This window comes from Theobroma umbraticum, unplaced genomic scaffold (genome assembly GCF_002168275.2).
Source record: "Theobroma umbraticum cultivar Fairchild unplaced genomic scaffold, ASM216827v3 scaffold_56.0, whole genome shotgun sequence".
NCBI lineage: Eukaryota > Viridiplantae > Streptophyta > Magnoliopsida > Malvales > Malvaceae > Theobroma > Theobroma umbraticum.
The window spans coordinates 12,840,591-12,856,968 of NW_018397256.1; the positions used below are offsets into that span (position 1 = coordinate 12,840,591).

Consider the following 16,378-nt stretch of genomic DNA (forward strand, 5'->3'; position numbering starts at 1 on the left):
CTACGACTTTCTGCTTAGGAAACAGACGCTCTATCCACTGAGCTACAGGCGCTCCTGATGAACTAGTTGAATTTCTTCTCAAATGTTACTGGATAGATATGTTCTCTGCCGACAATGACCCCCACACCGATGTAGGAAGCAAAACATGTTGGCATGGCCTCTATTAACAACACCTACAGATGATGATGCAGAGATCGGAAAGGTTAAGGTAAAAATTTAAAGAACATTCAGTATCTGAACGCCTCTATGATGAAATCATACAATTTGCAGAGATTGCAACAGAATACCACTGCTTAGCCAAGCAACCCGGTACACAGTGGCAAAGGACCCCAACAAGAACTGATGGTATCGTGCAAAGAATAGATACATGAGGAACTCTAGTAATTTAAAGGTGTAACTGCAACCAAACATGTTTCACACTAAAACTATGATCACTATACCTGAAAGATCAAAACCAGATGTTCCCGTCTTTAAAATTGTCTACAGGAAAAAGTCAAACAAGTTCCAATGAGAATTGGATTTAGGATACAAAAGCGTGGTCAGTTTCTAGCAGAAGTATAGGTATAAAATACAAGAATAAAAACAAAGGAAAATGAAAATGATGAGGGAAAGCGAAAGAGGGAGAAGTTGTTCCAAGTTGGGCCACCCTCATAACAACAAGGTGAGAAACTTATTTGGCTGCCTGTTCTAACACAGGAATTTTCTTCCAATCCTCTAATGCATGATTTTGCAAAGGTGGCAATGAGAACATGCTCACAGTTGAGCTTCCACTCCGGATCTCTTTCAAAACACGTAGAGCTGACAAAGTAAGCTTCATATACATGCTCTTCATATTCTTAATTTCTGCAAGTTCTTTTGGAACATTGAGCAGCCTTTCAGTACTTCTGGTAGAAGTTTTGGATTCACATTCTTTCTCACTGGTCACTTTCTTGTCAGTTGCTTCAGGCGAGGTTGATGGTTCATTCATGGAGAAAAGATGATCAAGCACCATCTCGCACTCCTTCACAAGCTGGTTAAGAACATCAGTCCTGTAGAATGGTTGTTGCAAGACCTTTCGAATGAAGGGCAGGCGAACAAGAGCACCACTTCGCTTGTCATATTTCTTTATTATCTTCAGTAGTCCTGTGTACAACATATAGGTTAAAAACTTTCTACTTTTCAAAACTGTAAACAAGATATAAGGACTCAGTTAAAAGTTCAAATCATCCACTTGGTGCCAAGTATTTATATTCACACAACCCAGAAGAACGCAGTCTACTAACAACTTTGCTGTCTCAACCTCTCTCCTCCTGTTTGTTAAATATATATTATCAAGGAACTAGAAAAGATGAGTAGTATAATTACTAATATATTCCAAATCTTTTTGAAAAGGTCAAATAAGGCATAAGCATTCATGTTTTATTGAATGAACTTTGTGCAAAGTTCTTTCAAACAAAATTTTCCACTTTATAATTCGAGTACTCTTTTCATATGAACATTTAAGAGATCAAGTCACCCAATAAAGAAATGAACTAAACACAAGCGACAGCAACTAAATCGACGTAGCTACAAGGACATCCTATCTTCTATTAGACCATATAACCCATCAAGTCTGTCTATTTTTACATCTGCATAGCTAATATTAGCATCGCACAAAAACTGCTAATTGCTGATAAAACTTTAACAATGCCACAAATAACATTCTCAAAATTTGTGAAAAACATAAAAATATCGCTGAGATCAGAACATGAATTAGTTTTGGGCTTTTGGCCATGCTTATTTCAGTCAGTCACTAATAAAATGGGCATACATAAAACCATGAAAAACAGATTAGTACCTGTATAGTTAAGGGCACTGTAATTCTCCAACAAAACCATCTCTCCATGAAAATCTACTATCTCCCTCCCCACTTTCATTAACTCCTCCTTTGATACTTTGGCCTTCGCTGCTCTATCTTGCAGTTCCTGCATATAAGTCACAAGGAAAAAACATACAATTCAGAGCATTAAACACGTTGCACAAAAAGCAATGCCAAAAACCATGGAGAAAAACCACAAAGAAGATAGTTCAAAACTTTCAACAAGGGGATGGATGCCTTTACCATCAATCATGTGAGAAGAACAAAAAAAATTATAGGAAAAACAAAAACATGCTACATTTCCCAAAAGGCAAAAGGCTGAAATGGTGTGGACCTCAGAGACTCAAATATCAATGAACTCCAGAGTGTGAGGGAATCTTAATCGGTTAAAGACTCAAAAGCAACATTCGAAAGGAACCAAAAACATATTTGTCTTTCACCCCGAATTTCTTCTGGCATTAAGAAAACTGCCAACTTTTTTGAAGGGGATATTGGCATCACCATGAAAGAGGCAGTTCAGCAGAGAATTCCATAGATAAAGCTTTCTGGATTTTCGCAATAAACAAAACACTAGCACAAAAAAGGGGGAAAAGATTCATTTTTACTTCATTAACTTCAAAACTTCAACAAACCCATCAATAAATTCACCACAAAGTTTCAATATGATCCTCTTTAAACAACATAAGAATAAAAAAAGGCAAACCCTTTTCTTTACCAACAATTTAATACCATAATAACTCATGAAAATTTCCAAAACACCAAATTCAATTCAAAAAAAAATGCATATAAATAAAAAAAAATAAGGAAAGAAAAGAAATTACCCTCCACTTGATAACATAATCCTCTTCTTTTTCAATGAAAAAAGCATTAAACTTCTCAATCTCCTCTTCCAACAACAAAACGAAATCCATCACCTCCTTAGGGACCTCGCTCTCCTCCTTAGACCCACCATCCCCACCGTCCGTCGAATCCAACCTGGGCCGTTTACTAACCTGCTTCTCGCTCCCATCTTTCGGGTATATCAACTTCAAGTGCTTCTTCAAATCCTTGTAGGACAAAAACTGATCCCTCCAATCGGGCAACGCTTCTTCGATCAATATGCTTAAACTCTTCCAAAACTTCATGCTCCCCGCACTCACCCAGATCAAGATCACGATTACCCTTTTCTTCTTTTTCTGTAATCTGACCAAACTGATATTATTATAGAGATAAGAAAGAAGAAAGAAGACGGAATATTGTTTCCTTTTTGCTGTTTAGAGAATATTCGTTGCAGAAGAAAATGGGAATATACTATCTGTTTCTTGGAGGATATCTTTCGGCTTTTATTCCTTTTCGGGTCTCTTTTTTCCCCATCCCTTTTTTTCTCTCGGTGTGACCGTTGAGCTTTGGCTCCTTTTACAGTTACAGGTAAAGGTAGAAAATTGTCGTTCACTAACATTTTTTAATTATTTAAAACAATTTAAATAAATTTTTATTTTTTATTTAATAAATATAGAAAGAACAATTAGACAAGATTGGAACAAGATGAGGTGTCTAATAGAACTTAAACGTCAACTCTAAACATGCATCGGAGCATATCTGACGTTGACCTAGCTGTCATAACACAAAGCAGCATGATCATTTTACCAGGTGACAAAGCTTGCGGGTCGGTGTGGAGAACCATATAAGGCGCATCAAAGCTCAAACTGCATCGATTATCTCAAAATCCTCATCATTCAGAATATCTTTGTCAGTCGGTGTATGATGATCCACCTGTGGTTGCAGACCTCCAGATGACGCGAGCTTCTGAATCCTCAATACGATGCACAATATCCCCAATGTTGATACCATGATAGCAGTCCCTATACCAGTAATAACATTCGCTAACCATCTCTCATCTTCTCGAACTACAATATACGAGAGGCCAAGAAATGCAACTGAAACCAGCACGCATGCCAAGCACAGGAGCTTATTAATAACTGCCATCATCTGCTTGTTTGCCTGTCTCTCTATAACTGCAGCTGAGGTTTGCACTAACACAACACCCAATGATATGAAGAGGGCAACGGAGTCAGAGACAATAAAAATCATAAACGGTGTAATATCTTCAGGACTGTCAGCATAATGGCCTGGGATATTGAAAATGGCAGCGAATGTAGCTGTGGCAATGACAACCGCCACCACTGTAGTGGAGTTGATTGCATTATTGAGACCATCAACTTCCATTCTGTTAAGCTTCTTAGCAACATCTCGCACGCGTTTTCTTGTTTGGCGTGTACGCAGAAGCTGTTGATAAACCTCATTCCTTTTATCACTTAGAGTTTTATTTAGTTCTCGAGCCGAATTTGTAGGTTGTGGCTCGATGAATTTGGCACACTGAACTCCATGGTTTCTTAAGATGCCTGCAATATCAGATAGCTTATATATCTCTGCAGTGTCAAGAGCCGTTTCCCCAAACTTGTTGATGACTAGTTTGTGATCTCCACTGTGGTTTAGCAGCTTTTGAACAATCTGAAAGAATGCACTGGTGATTAGACGGGGTCACAGACTTAATTTGCCAACTTTATATGAGAAAGTTACTATTCTATCAGCAACTTTTGGTTAGTTATTTGTTGCAAAAGGAATACCTAGAACCCATCATATCAGGAACTAAAGTTTTAGAGCTTATTCTAAAGCATATCCAGAACGAAAAACCATTTCAGTACTTGCAATAAGACACTATGAGTTAACTACCTGAATCCGACCCTTTCGAGTTCCTATATGCAAAGCAGTGTTGCCCCTAGAATCAACCATGTTTATTAAACAATGATCCGACTTTATCAGCTCATCTACCACTTCAACGTTCTGCCCTTTAGCCACCATATGTAGAGCTGTCTGGCCCTTCTTGTCAATTCTCGTTGCGATTCCAGGTTCTTTAGATAAAAGGGCCTTTACTATCTCTAGATGCCCATTCTTTGCTGCCGAATGCAAGGCGGTTTTCCCATTTCGGCTTGCTATGGCGGCCACGCTGCTGTCCTTTTCCAAGAGGAAATTCACCACTTCAGTGTGCCCTTGTGACGCAGCAGTATGCAATACAGTGGCGTTTGAAGAATCAAAAGTCATTGAAAGATCAAGATTGGCCTCCATGAGAGTATCTTCAAAACCTCTACTGGGTTGTTTAGAATAATGAAGAACAAATGAGGAAGAATTAGAGGCGAAAAAGGACAATGGCAAGAAGCTCGAAAGTGTGGATCCTTTAAACAAGCCTACTATGGCCTTTACAATGGAATAATTATATATAAAAAAAATTGGTCCAAACAATAGGAAATTTCGATTAAATTTCTTTACAATTGTTTCCTAATTAAATTGATTTGAATTATTCTTTGGAATCTTTGGTTTCATTCTGCCTTTCACTTGTAAATTTCCGAGATGTTGAAGCAGGTTTATTGTTATCTGTTCGTGTCTACCTTAGCTTTTTGACTATTAATGCCGTGAAAGAAGCAAAGGCGAAAATTAAAAAAAAAAAAAACAACAACTTCAACACTAAAAAATTTATTAATTAATAATAGAGATTTATTTAATTTAAAATAATAATATAAGATTTAATAAAAATAAAAACTTATTTAAATTTTTTAAAATAATTGAAATTTTTTAAATATTATATTAATATTTTTTATATAGTATTTTAAAAAATCAAACTAGATAAATTGTTAAATTTTGGTGACAATTTTTTTGTTTTTGAATGCTTATAAAATAAAAGAAGTGGGTAAGGGAAAAAGGGTGATCCACCATGGCTTCTTTGTTTAATTAACATTGTCGACTTTTGGGAGCAATCGCTGTTAGAATATTCTCCATGTGATAATTGGTGACATTTTGCTGTCGTCACTAATGGTTTCATGAAAATTTTGTGCCATTGGATTGTGCGAAGTGCAAAAATCGCGTATGGCATTTTTTTCATGTTTTTGGACTTGTCAACTAAGTTATCTATTAAAATATTATAACACTATTTTCTTTTAATTATTTTTACAAAAATATTAATTTATTTTAAAAATTTTTAAATAAATTTTTATTTTTTATTATGTCAATTAAGATATCAACATGGCATGATGTTAATATATTGTAATAAAAAATAAAATATTTTTATTTTTAAATTTTGATTGAAATTAGATAAAAATTGATTAATTTTTAAAATAAACAATATACTTAAAAAATATTTTTTTTGAATATGTAAATCCAATTGTCAATGTTTTTATCAATTTGATGATGTGATAAAAATAAAAAAATTTATTTTTAATTAATTTTTAAAATTATAATTATATAATTTTATTAAATTTTTATTAATTTTTTTAAAAAAACTCTCAAAATGAGGAGTTCCGATTGAGCTCCCCAAGGGAGCATCCTTGATTGGTGAGCATCGAGCTAAAGATTTTTTTTTTAATTTTTAAAAATATAATAATAATTTTTTAAATTAATAAAAAATAAATTAATTTTTTTATAATCTCTATTAATGATGTTTATATTTTGAGATGAAATGTTTATTTTAAAAATTAATGAATTCGTTTGAAAATTTGATTAAACTTTAGAGGTGAGGTATTTTATCTTATGATAAATAATAAAATAACATAATAATATTAACAGGAGATATTTTTACTTTATGTGATATAAAAATATAAATAAAATTTTAATAAATAATAAATAATTTTATTTAATTTAAAAATATAAAATTTTGATTGAATGTATTAAAAGAATAAAATTTTATTAAAATTTATTAAATAATTTAATAATTTTTTTAAATATTATATAAAAATAACTTTGTAATTTTTAATAAATAAAAATATAATTTTTAATAAATACAAAAATAGAGCAACTTAGCACCCAAGTTTTTGTGCTTATCATTCATTGCTTATTGTCAAATCAAGTACAAGAAGATCTGCCCATCAACAATAGTTGGTAATTTTTTAAACTCCTTCCATCATAATTCAACCATTATAATAATTAATTTATATAAAGTTAGCATCATAGATTGCATTTATAATTTTTTTTAATTATATTGTTTGTACTTTCAAATACTATTAATTAAAATTAAAAAGACATTCTTTTAGAATAGTATTTTAAAAAATTTCAAAATTATTTAATAAAATTTTAATAATTTTGTACTATTTTTGTTTAAATTTTTATATTTTTATTTTATATTAAATTAACTTCAATTATTAATCAAAATATTATTTATTAAATGTGACAAGATATTTTAAACTTACATATCATCATAATATGAACATAATATGTTATTAGGGTAATTAGTTATAAATATTTATTAATATAAATTAAAAATTTTAATTAAACATAATAAAAAATTAAAAAACTTCTTTTTCTAAGCCTATTAATGGTGGAAATGGGAGGTTTCGCTCTCTGCAAGGCATTTTCCAGGAGAAGGAATGCCTGCAAGTGGGAATTTTTTCAAACCTCCATTGATCAGAACCTGGAATCAGAGATGAAAGAGAATATGAAAAGAACTATCAAAGCAAAGGCAGAAAAAGCAATAGCGGGAAAAAAAAGTAACTTACACAGCAAGAAGTTCTCTCTCTCTCGAACTACTTCTTCGAGAAGTACTAGAAAAGATCACGATAAAAGCACACTTATTTGAGTTTGGGTCTTTCCCTCTTACTCTCAGTTCTCTTCCTAAACTCACACAAAGTTTGTTTTCTCTTTTTCTTGCTCTACAAACGCGTTCAAGGTTGCTTCTTTTGTTGCCTCAACGCAGAACTCTCAAGGTTAGTAGCTTTTTCTTACAACCCATTTTGTTTTTTCTTTGTTTTTTTTCAAGTTTAACTTCGTTTGGTTTCTTATCTTCAATGATCATTTCGTTTGGTTGCTGAGAATGTGGAGGGTTCATAAGAAAAATGAAAAAATGGGAAATGGGATTTGGGTATTGCAAAATTTTATTGTTATAAATGAATATCGTACCGAATATCGTACTACAAGTGATAATTGAAATGAATTCTGTTTTGCATCAATTGGTATATTTTGTAAATTTAAGTGTGTATCCTTGAAGAATAAATGCAATTCAAGGGAAAAAGCAGAAGATGAGGTCTATAAAGTTATAAGATGAAGTTTTTCATTTTTAATTTTTAACAGGAGCTTAAGAATAAAGGTAAATCATTGCTCTTTGTTATAAACAGTCCTCCAAACTGTTCTGAAAACTTGAAGAATATGCTTTTCAAAGTTTCAATTGTCATGTTATATTCTGTTTCTTCTGTTCTGAAAGTGCAAAGCTCTAACCTGTGAAACCCAAATGGCTGTGCTTACTTTGTTTCTCAGGTCAACTTGATAGTGATACATTTAATAGATTTTCTGGTCTGAACTCTGAAGCCCCACTTACCCTTTTTTTTGGTTCTTTTATTACTACTAGGCACATTGATGGTTTTAATTCCATGGGTTATTAATAGCAACTTGATATGTCTGTAATTTTTCCTCCTAGAGAAATGCTTTTGAGAAGCGAATGCAGGGTAGTATTTATACTAATTAGTATTTTTTTTTCATTGTTATCTTTTCAGCAGGCATGTAGTCATAATGTGTTTCTTCAAAAGGCATGTAGTCATAAAGTAAACCATAACATAAAAGAAATTTACCCTGTATTTTTGGTTAGTATGTTAATGTTATTCTGACTAGTTGTTTAAGGTGAAAAACAAAATTAAAATGTGAATTTTTAATTAATAAATATGGATGTATTCCTACAAATGTGTGTTCTTATCTACTCATCATGTCTTTCATGAATATGTTGTGTTGGGTTTTGTTTCAGGAATTTGCTGGGTATTAATCTGAAGTGGTTAATTTTCTGAAGAATATGGAATCAAAAGGAAGTGAAAAGGACACTGTGGTGACGCAAGTTAGTGTTGGTGGATTTGGAAGACATGTTACAGCCAAAGATCTCATGGAGTACTTGGACAATGAAGTTGGAGTTGTTTGGAGGTGTAGATTGAAGACTTCATGGACGCCACCGGAGTCCTATCCCAACTTTGAGATTCTTGACAGTACAGTTATCCAAAGAACAGATGACTATAAGAAGGTGGAACCCCATGCATTTGTTCATTTTGCCTCCCCTCTAACAGTAACTTGGGCTGTAGATGCTGCAGGTCGTACTGAGCTTGTTTTCAACAATCAGCTTTTGAAGGTTAGTTTGGGGCCTGAAAATCCATATTACTTGAATCGTAGGAGGAGGAATACAACGCCCTTTAAGTTATCTGATGTCTGCCTGGATATTGGAGGCATGGTTAGCCAAGATGAGTTCTTTGTTGGCTGGAGAGGACCTCCTTTTGGGGTTGATTTTCTTGTGGATCCTTTTGATGGCACCTGCAAATTTTGTTTCTCTAGAGATACAGCCTTCTCTTTCAAAGGCACAACTGAGTATGCGGTGATAAAATGTGACTTTAAGGTGGAGTTCTTGGTGAGAGACATTAATGAGATTAAGCAATACACAGAGCCATCAGGTTTAGTAGTGTTCTTGCAGCTGGCTTCTTCACCTTGGGTCTGGTATAGAACTGCTGATGATGAGATTGAAGAATCGGTTCCATTTGATCTGTTGGATGATGATGATCAGTGGATCAGGACCACAGATTTTACCCCTAGTGGGGCCATTGGTCGGTGTAATACATACAGAGTTGTAATCCGTCCTCGTCATGGTGCAAAGTTGAAGAAGGCCTTGGATTATCTCAGAGAACAAAGGGTACCCCCAGACTATGTCAGATGGCCGCTTAGGATCAGAGATGAACCTGATTTTGGGATGTCCATGTCAGATCCCTTTTATTGTATCAATTACAAGGAGGGGATTCCCTTTGAAATAATGTTTTTGGTGAATGCTGTAATGCACAAAGGCATATTCTATCAACATCAGCTATCAGAGGACTTCTTTAACCTCCTGAGAGACCAACCAAGGGAGGTCAATGTGGCTGCGCTAAAGCACATCTATTCCTACAGGCGTCCAGTTTTTGATGCCTATAAGAGGCTGAAAACTGTCCATGATTGGCTGCTGAGGAATCCTAAACTTTTTAAGAGCCCTAAGCAGTTGGATGATATTGTTGAAATCAGAAGATTGGTTATTACTCCAACCAAAGCTTATTGTCTTCTTCCAGAGGTTGAGCTTTCTAATAGAGTTCTCAGGAAATATAAAGAAGTCGCTGATCGGTTTTTAAGGGTTACATTTATGGATGAAGGCATGCAGACAATCAATGCAAATGTGCTCACTTACTATGCTGCTTCAATTGTGAGGGATGTGACATCAACCTCCTTTTCTCAGAAAACGGGAGTGTTCAAAAGGGTAAGGTCTATTCTAACAGATGGGTTTTATTTGTGTGGTCGCAAATACTCTTTCCTTGCTTTCTCAGCCAATCAATTGAGAGACAGGTCCGCATGGTTTTTTGCTGAAGATGGAAAGACAAGTGTGCTTCAAATTCTAAGGTGGATGGGGAAGTTTACAAACCGAAATATTGCTAAATGTGCTGCCAGGATGGGTCAGTGCTTCTCATCAACATATGCAACAGTTGAAGTTCCTTCAACAGAGGTTGACCCTTGCCTTCCAGATATAGAGAGGAATGGATATTTGTTCTCAGACGGGATTGGCAAGATCACTCCTGATCTTGCAATGGAAGTTGCTCAGAAATTGAAGCTAGACCTGAATCCTCCTTGTGCTTATCAAATTAGATATGCTGGTTGTAAAGGGGTCGTGGCTTGTTGGCCAGAAGAAGGTGATGGGGTCCGTCTTTCTTTACGGCCCAGTATGAATAAGTTCTGTTCTAACCATACAACATTGGAAATCTGTTCTTGGACAAGATTTCAGCCTGGCTTCCTGAATAGACAAATTATTACATTGCTTTCTACATTGCACGTGCCAGATGATGTATTTTGGGAAATGCAAAATACCATGGTTTCTAAGTTAAACAAAATCCTTGTGGACGCTGATGCAGCATTTGAAGTTCTCACTTCTTCATGTGCTGAGCAAGGGAATACTGCAGCAATAATGCTGAGTGCAGGTTTCAAGCCTCAAATAGAGCCTCATTTACGAGGAATCTTGACTTGTGTAAGAGCATCTCAGCTTTCAGGTCTTAGGGAAAAAGCTAGGATTTTTGTTCCCTCAGGAAGGTGGTTGATGGGTGTCTTCGATGAACTAGGAGTACTTGAACAAGGTCAGTGCTTTATCCAAGTAGCCAATCCTTCTGTAGAAAACTGCTTCTTGAAACATGGCTCTAGGTTTGCTGAAACAAAGAAAAATTTTGAAGTAATTCAAGGGTTGGTGGTTATAGCTAAGAATCCTTGTCTTCACCCTGGAGATATACGGATTCTAGAAGCAGTAGATGCCCCTGGTTTACACCATTTGTACGACTGTCTGGTCTTCCCTCAAAAGGGTGAGAGACCCCATACAAATGAAGCTTCTGGGAGTGATCTTGATGGGGACCTTTATTTTGTCACATGGGAAGATCTTCTTATCCCCCCTGGGAAGAAGAGCTGGCCACCCATGCAGTATGACCCTGGTGAGCCTAAACAGCTGCAACGCGAAGTCAATCATAAGGTAATTGTTTGTTGTATTTTGTTATTATCACTGAACTTTTATGAACCTCTGGGTTTCCACAATTGTTTTTCGTTTATTTCCCTTCTTTACAGTATACAAAATACTAGTACTCCTGAATAAAATTCTCTATTTGTTACTACAAACAATATTGTTTTCTAGTATGCTGCTTGAAAGCTAGTATCAAAAAGCATGTTGCAATTGAAGACATACGTGGTTGAGCACATAACTATATGTTGCTATGTTATTGTTCTTTTGTGGTTGAATAACCAGCTTAGTCTTTATTGCTTAAATGGCACTATGTTGTTAGGTATTGATCTATTAGGAAGGCACTGACCGTTTATGAAATGGTTTATTTTGTTGTAAATCTTTGAGTTACTATAATTTCCTTCGGGAAAAATGAGCAAAAATGTGGCAATAACACAAATAAATTCTAGAGTATAATATATCACAAAAACAGGGCAAGTGAGTTTTGGATTTGTGTCATGATGAATACCGTAATTTGAATTCCAAGTGTGCAAAAGACAAAATCTTGAAATGGAAGAAAGTGGAGTTAAATTTTTGGAATAAAGTAGATATATTTCTGTGTAAAATATATCAGTTTAGGATTTGTATTCTGATTACTGAACTATTTTAAATTCCAAGTAGGTGAAAGACAAAATCTTTTGACTGTTTTATTTTACAGGACATAATAGATTTTTTTGCAAAAAACATGGTGAATGAGCACCTGGGGACTATTTGCAATGCGCATGTGGTTCATGCTGATCTTAGTGAATATGGTGCTCTAGATGAGAAATGTATACATCTTGCAGAGTTAGCGGCTACAGCTGTTGATTTTCCTAAAACTGGGAGGATTGTGTCAATGCCTGCTAATTTAAAACCAAAACTTTACCCTGATTTTATGGGTAAAGAGGAGTACCAGTCATACAAATCAAGAAAAATTTTGGGAAGACTATATCGTCATATCAAAGATGCATATGATGAAGATCTCTCTGAATCTTCCAAGATCAATCTTGAAGCTCCTGACATCAATTATGATACAGATCTTGAGATTACAGGGTCTGCTGACTACATTGATGATGCATGGGTTAAAAAGTGCTCCTATGATGGGCAGTTGATTGGACTTCTTGGACAATACAAAGTTAAGAGGGAAGAAGAGGTAGTAACTGGGCACATCTGGTCAATGCCCAAATACACCAGTAGGAAGTTAGGGGATTTGAAGGAGAAGCTCGGTCATTCTTATGGTGCCCTGAGGAAAGAATTCAGGCAAATTTTTGAGAGTATGGACTCGGAAATTGAGCAACTTAATGAGGATGAGAGGAATGAATTGTATGAAAGAAAGGCATCAGCGTGGTACCAGGTCACTTACCATCCTAAATGGGTAGAGAAGAAGTTAGAGTTGCAGAAGTCTGATGATGCTGACCCTGTAGTGATGTTGAGTTTTGCTTGGATTGCAGCTGATTACCTTGCTCGAATCAAAATTAGGAGCCAGGGAACAGGAAATGTTGACTTTTCTAAGCCTGTCAACTCTCTCGTAAAGTACCTAGCTGATAAAATATGACCCAGCATTTGACTGTTTTGGCAGTAAATTCTTTTGCTGGATCAGACTACTAGGTGGCAAGGCCACTCTGCCATTGTTGAAAGATAAGTTGCAATGTCAATTTCTTATGTATATTTTTTGCTGTCTGGATTGTTACCTGTCATTGCTATGACCTATTTTGATATTTTCAAGAAGATTTCCATGCGTTGTTTGGAAGTTTGATTATGTAATAATGTTGTTGAATTTTCTTGCTTTGCTTGAATATTAGATTGTGAAATTGATTCATCAAGTGGAATAGCATGTTATTTTGGATGGTCTGAATTATGTTAAGGCCGGTAGAGCACCACTAACATGCTGGAGCTTGGTTATCTCATGGTCCAAATTTTTTCCCTTTATTTCTGTATTTTGCATGGTATAGATGTTTAGCCTTTCAACTCACTTAAATTTATTTTTCTTGTGAATTCATTTATTTTATTTATCACTGGTCCTCCAGATGCTTTATAAACAAGGAATTTTATTGTATTCGTCCTTTTAAATGAGTTCTTCAGTCTAGGCATAGATGGTCCAATGCAAGATTGGTTGGTTTGTCTTGTATGAGATGAATAACCGGAAATTGGTTGAGCAGTCCAGAATCTTTTGTTAAATGGTCCTTGCAGGCTATTGACTATTTTCTTGGCCATGCTAACGTCATGGACATTTTGATTTGGTGGTGACCTAGATTTGAACTTACAATGTAGCTCACAGGTTCATAAGAAGGGTAGTCATTTAATTTAAGGTCTTTCAAGGGCTATGAATGAAGAGGTTGCCTAGCTGAACCATTGGCCTTTCTGTTGGCTTCAGTTGCACTTACACCAAGCTTATTACCTTGGAGAGTTTAGAAGAAGTTTGTCCCAACCCTACCTTGTCTTCTCTAGTATCTTTGTGACTCTGCCTATGGAAGGAGACTGCAGGGCTGCTTAGCCTTTACATTTAAGAAAACTAAACTATGTGCCATAAAGTCTTAGCCAACTGACTCCTGATTTGTTGCCTTGGTTCACTTTGAATAGGGAAATTGCCCTGAACCTTACCAATTTATGGGAAATTAAATACCTACTATTTTCAGACAGTGCTGCTATGTTTACTGATCCCGAGACACGGCTGTGACATTCCATCTGAAGCATTTGGAGAGATTTATATTTGGACCCAAGTTATTTTTTTTTTCTTTTTGATTAATAAACAGTTTTGGATATGAGAATAAGTGGTGATTCGTTGCTAGGAAAAGGGTGATACAGATAGCAAGGAAAATGAGTAGTAAACAATTCAACCATCGGAACCTACTTTTGACCATGTCTATATTTCTTTATGCCATAGGTGACAACTTTTAGCTAATAAAACAGTCTTTATCACTCTTTAAACAATTTCACAAGGTCTGTCGAATTAAGTTTATCAATCAAACTTCTGACAAATGGAAGTGTAATGCATTCTATTTCCCATTTGCTGAAGGAGATTACTCCATCTGCTAATCATGGATGATGGCAGGAAGCAGGCACTCTATTTCACCAAAAACAGAGTTCAAATCTCTGTTGGAGGCTTTAACCCTGTCAGCCTTTTGATCCTATCTTTGTCTGTGTTTTCCAGAATTCCCTTGACAGGCAAAAACATGTTCAGATCGAGCTCTGGAATAAGTAAGGATTAAAGCAAAAGATTGTTCAAACATAGTTAGGGTTCAAAGCTGGTACCAGGGTACAAACCGGTTGTAAGAAATCAAACATGTACAACTTTTAAAATCTATTTCCAGTTGAGTTAATCCCATTTTTGGTCTGCCAACAGGCTTACATGCATGCACTGGCAGAACAAATCCGGGATGTTACTAAAAACTCACAAGCAAGTTCATTGTACTCATCCTTGCCAGCAATGTAAAATGCTGACATCTCCCAGCACTGTGTAAACAATGTAAACTGACCTGGTAATCAATAAAGGAAAAACATCAAGAATTACCAGAAAATAACTAATCATCCATAATGAAATCCTGATAGAAATTTAGCTATGTTTAATTAATGCATTTGAAGAAGAAGTTGAAGCAAGGCAACCAGGTGCAGCAAGTGAACATGAATCATAGACTGTTTTAACTCCTTATTCTATAAAACATTTTATTCGTTCTAGTAATTGAAGTTATAGCCTTTACAGTTAATGGGTTTGCCAACTAAAGTTAGCTGATAGAAGCCTTGCATTGAAGATTGTCCAACAATAACAAATTAATGTGTATGCCAACTAAACCTTTGTCCCCAAGTTTTCCATGGATAGAAAGACTTTTCCAAGTCAGAAAATTGTTTACCACATAGTAGACTTTCATGGGGAAAGAGGGGGCCATGTTGTTTGTAAGCGCTTGCAATGGTCAATAGTCAAAAAGTAGTCGTGTCTTTATTAAGATGAGAAAGAAAGAAAGGATACCTCCGTATATGAACTTCTCAAGAGTGGAGGACCAGAGCATTTCCCACCCACCCTTTGGCTTTTCCCTGGCTATAATCTATCCCTCTCTCACTCTCAACTTTACAATAGCAAAACTTTCAACTTTTTTCTATAGTGAAATATTTTGTAATTTTAAGTGATCTGAAGAGAAATTATTAATTATTAAATTTGATTCAATTATAGTTATTTATCAAGTACTAAATAGTTGAACAAATCTTGGACATTACGAAAATTACTTCCACAAATTGATATGATATATCATGTAATTAGAGGTATTTTCTTTTAAAACATGTTGAGAAAAGTAAATTAATATGCCAGACATTCTTGTCAAAACAACGATGACTAAAACTAAAATATTTGTAGTTTGGTGCCAATTGGGTATGTTAATATTTAGAATTATTTGTTACAGACTTAAGTTGATTATGATATTTGTGTGTATATTATAATTTACATGTTTTTAAATGTTTGACTGAATACGATCCGTATTATAAACTAATGTGTGTTTACGTGGTGATTCGATGTTGATATTTTGAGATCGATTCCTGATCAAATTTTGTATTGTTATCCGTTTTTCAATTGGAATGCAACAAAATTAAAAATGAGATTAGCTTAAAAGGCTCTACATTTCTTGCACCTCTGAGATTATCTGCTCCCAGTTTAACTAAGAAAGTTCTCCAATGTAATCGCTCCCTCAATAGCAATGGGTAATTAACTCATCAGCTAATAACCCTAGCAACATTATCCTTTCAATTAGGAATAGATTGTGACCAAGTTGATTGCTGTAGAGCTGTTCTCTGGCTCATTGTTAAACTATTTCAAAGAGATGCCATCCTTAGTCTGGTCCCTACAAATTAATAATTTGTGGTTACTATAAATTAAAGGACTGGTTTTGCTTAGACAAAGTCTAAACCTACATTACAACCTGTCACAACTAATGATTACAATTTCACATAGGGTTAATAATTTAAAGTAGTGTTGCACCCCAACTAAGGCATATAGATTGGATAATTTGTAATCTTTTATATATATATATATA

At 34.9% G+C, this 16,378-nt stretch overlaps 3 protein-coding genes across 3 annotated transcripts; 1 reads left to right on the forward strand and 2 right to left on the reverse strand.

The window, feature by feature from the left end:
* Positions 1 to 364: 364 nt before the first annotated feature.
* On the reverse strand, positions 365 to 3,133 carry LOC110410207 (SPX domain-containing protein 1-like). The gene is made up of 3 exons (XM_021419804.2): positions 2,659 to 3,133; positions 1,817 to 1,943; positions 365 to 1,122 (listed from the first exon to the last, which is right to left on the reverse strand). Exons 1-3 carry the CDS (start codon positions 2,959 to 2,961, stop codon positions 671 to 673), a joined length of 882 nt encoding a protein of 293 aa, XP_021275479.1. The 5' UTR covers positions 2,962 to 3,133; the 3' UTR covers positions 365 to 670.
* Positions 3,134 to 3,378: 245 nt separating this feature from the next.
* Positions 3,379 to 5,034, reverse strand: LOC110410205 (ankyrin repeat-containing protein At2g01680-like). The gene is made up of 2 exons (XM_021419803.1): positions 4,550 to 5,034; positions 3,379 to 4,327 (listed from the first exon to the last, which is right to left on the reverse strand). The coding sequence occupies exons 1-2, from the start codon at positions 4,940 to 4,942 to the stop codon at positions 3,518 to 3,520; spliced, it is 1,203 nt and encodes a 400-aa protein (XP_021275478.1). The 5' UTR covers positions 4,943 to 5,034; the 3' UTR covers positions 3,379 to 3,517.
* A 2,176-nt stretch (positions 5,035 to 7,210) lies between these two features.
* RDR6 (RNA-dependent RNA polymerase 6) lies at positions 7,211 to 13,284 on the forward strand. The gene is made up of 3 exons (XM_021420910.2): positions 7,211 to 7,566; positions 8,595 to 11,357; positions 12,040 to 13,284. The coding sequence occupies exons 2-3, from the start codon at positions 8,640 to 8,642 to the stop codon at positions 12,913 to 12,915; spliced, it is 3,594 nt and encodes a 1,197-aa protein (XP_021276585.1). The 5' UTR covers positions 7,211 to 7,566; positions 8,595 to 8,639; the 3' UTR covers positions 12,916 to 13,284.
* Positions 13,285 to 16,378: the final 3,094 nt, after the last annotated feature.

What these genes read in the sequence shown, in the direction of transcription:
- RDR6 (XM_021420910.2), top strand. Translation starts at nt 8,640, where the DNA reads ATGGAATCAAAAGGAAGTGAAAAGGACACTGTGGTGACGCAAGTTAGT. An exon ending in AACGCGAAGTCAATCATAAG is followed by an intron (nt 11,358 to 12,039) that starts GTAATTGTTTGT and finishes TTTATTTTACAG; the next exon opens with GACATAATAGATTTTTTTGC.
- LOC110410207 (XM_021419804.2), bottom strand. Translation starts at nt 2,961, where the DNA reads ATGAAGTTTTGGAAGAGTTTAAGCATATTGATCGAAGAAGCGTTGCCC. An exon ending in ATTATGTTATCAAGTGGAGG is followed by an intron (nt 1,944 to 2,658) that starts GTAATTTCTTTT and finishes ACTTATATGCAG; the next exon opens with GAACTGCAAGATAGAGCAGC. An exon ending in CAGTGCCCTTAACTATACAG is followed by an intron (nt 1,123 to 1,816) that starts GTACTAATCTGT and finishes TGTTGTACACAG; the next exon opens with GACTACTGAAGATAATAAAG.
- LOC110410205 (XM_021419803.1), bottom strand. Translation starts at nt 4,942, where the DNA reads ATGGAGGCCAATCTTGATCTTTCAATGACTTTTGATTCTTCAAACGCC. An exon ending in CTCGAAAGGGTCGGATTCAG is followed by an intron (nt 4,328 to 4,549) that starts GTAGTTAACTCA and finishes GCATTCTTTCAG; the next exon opens with ATTGTTCAAAAGCTGCTAAA.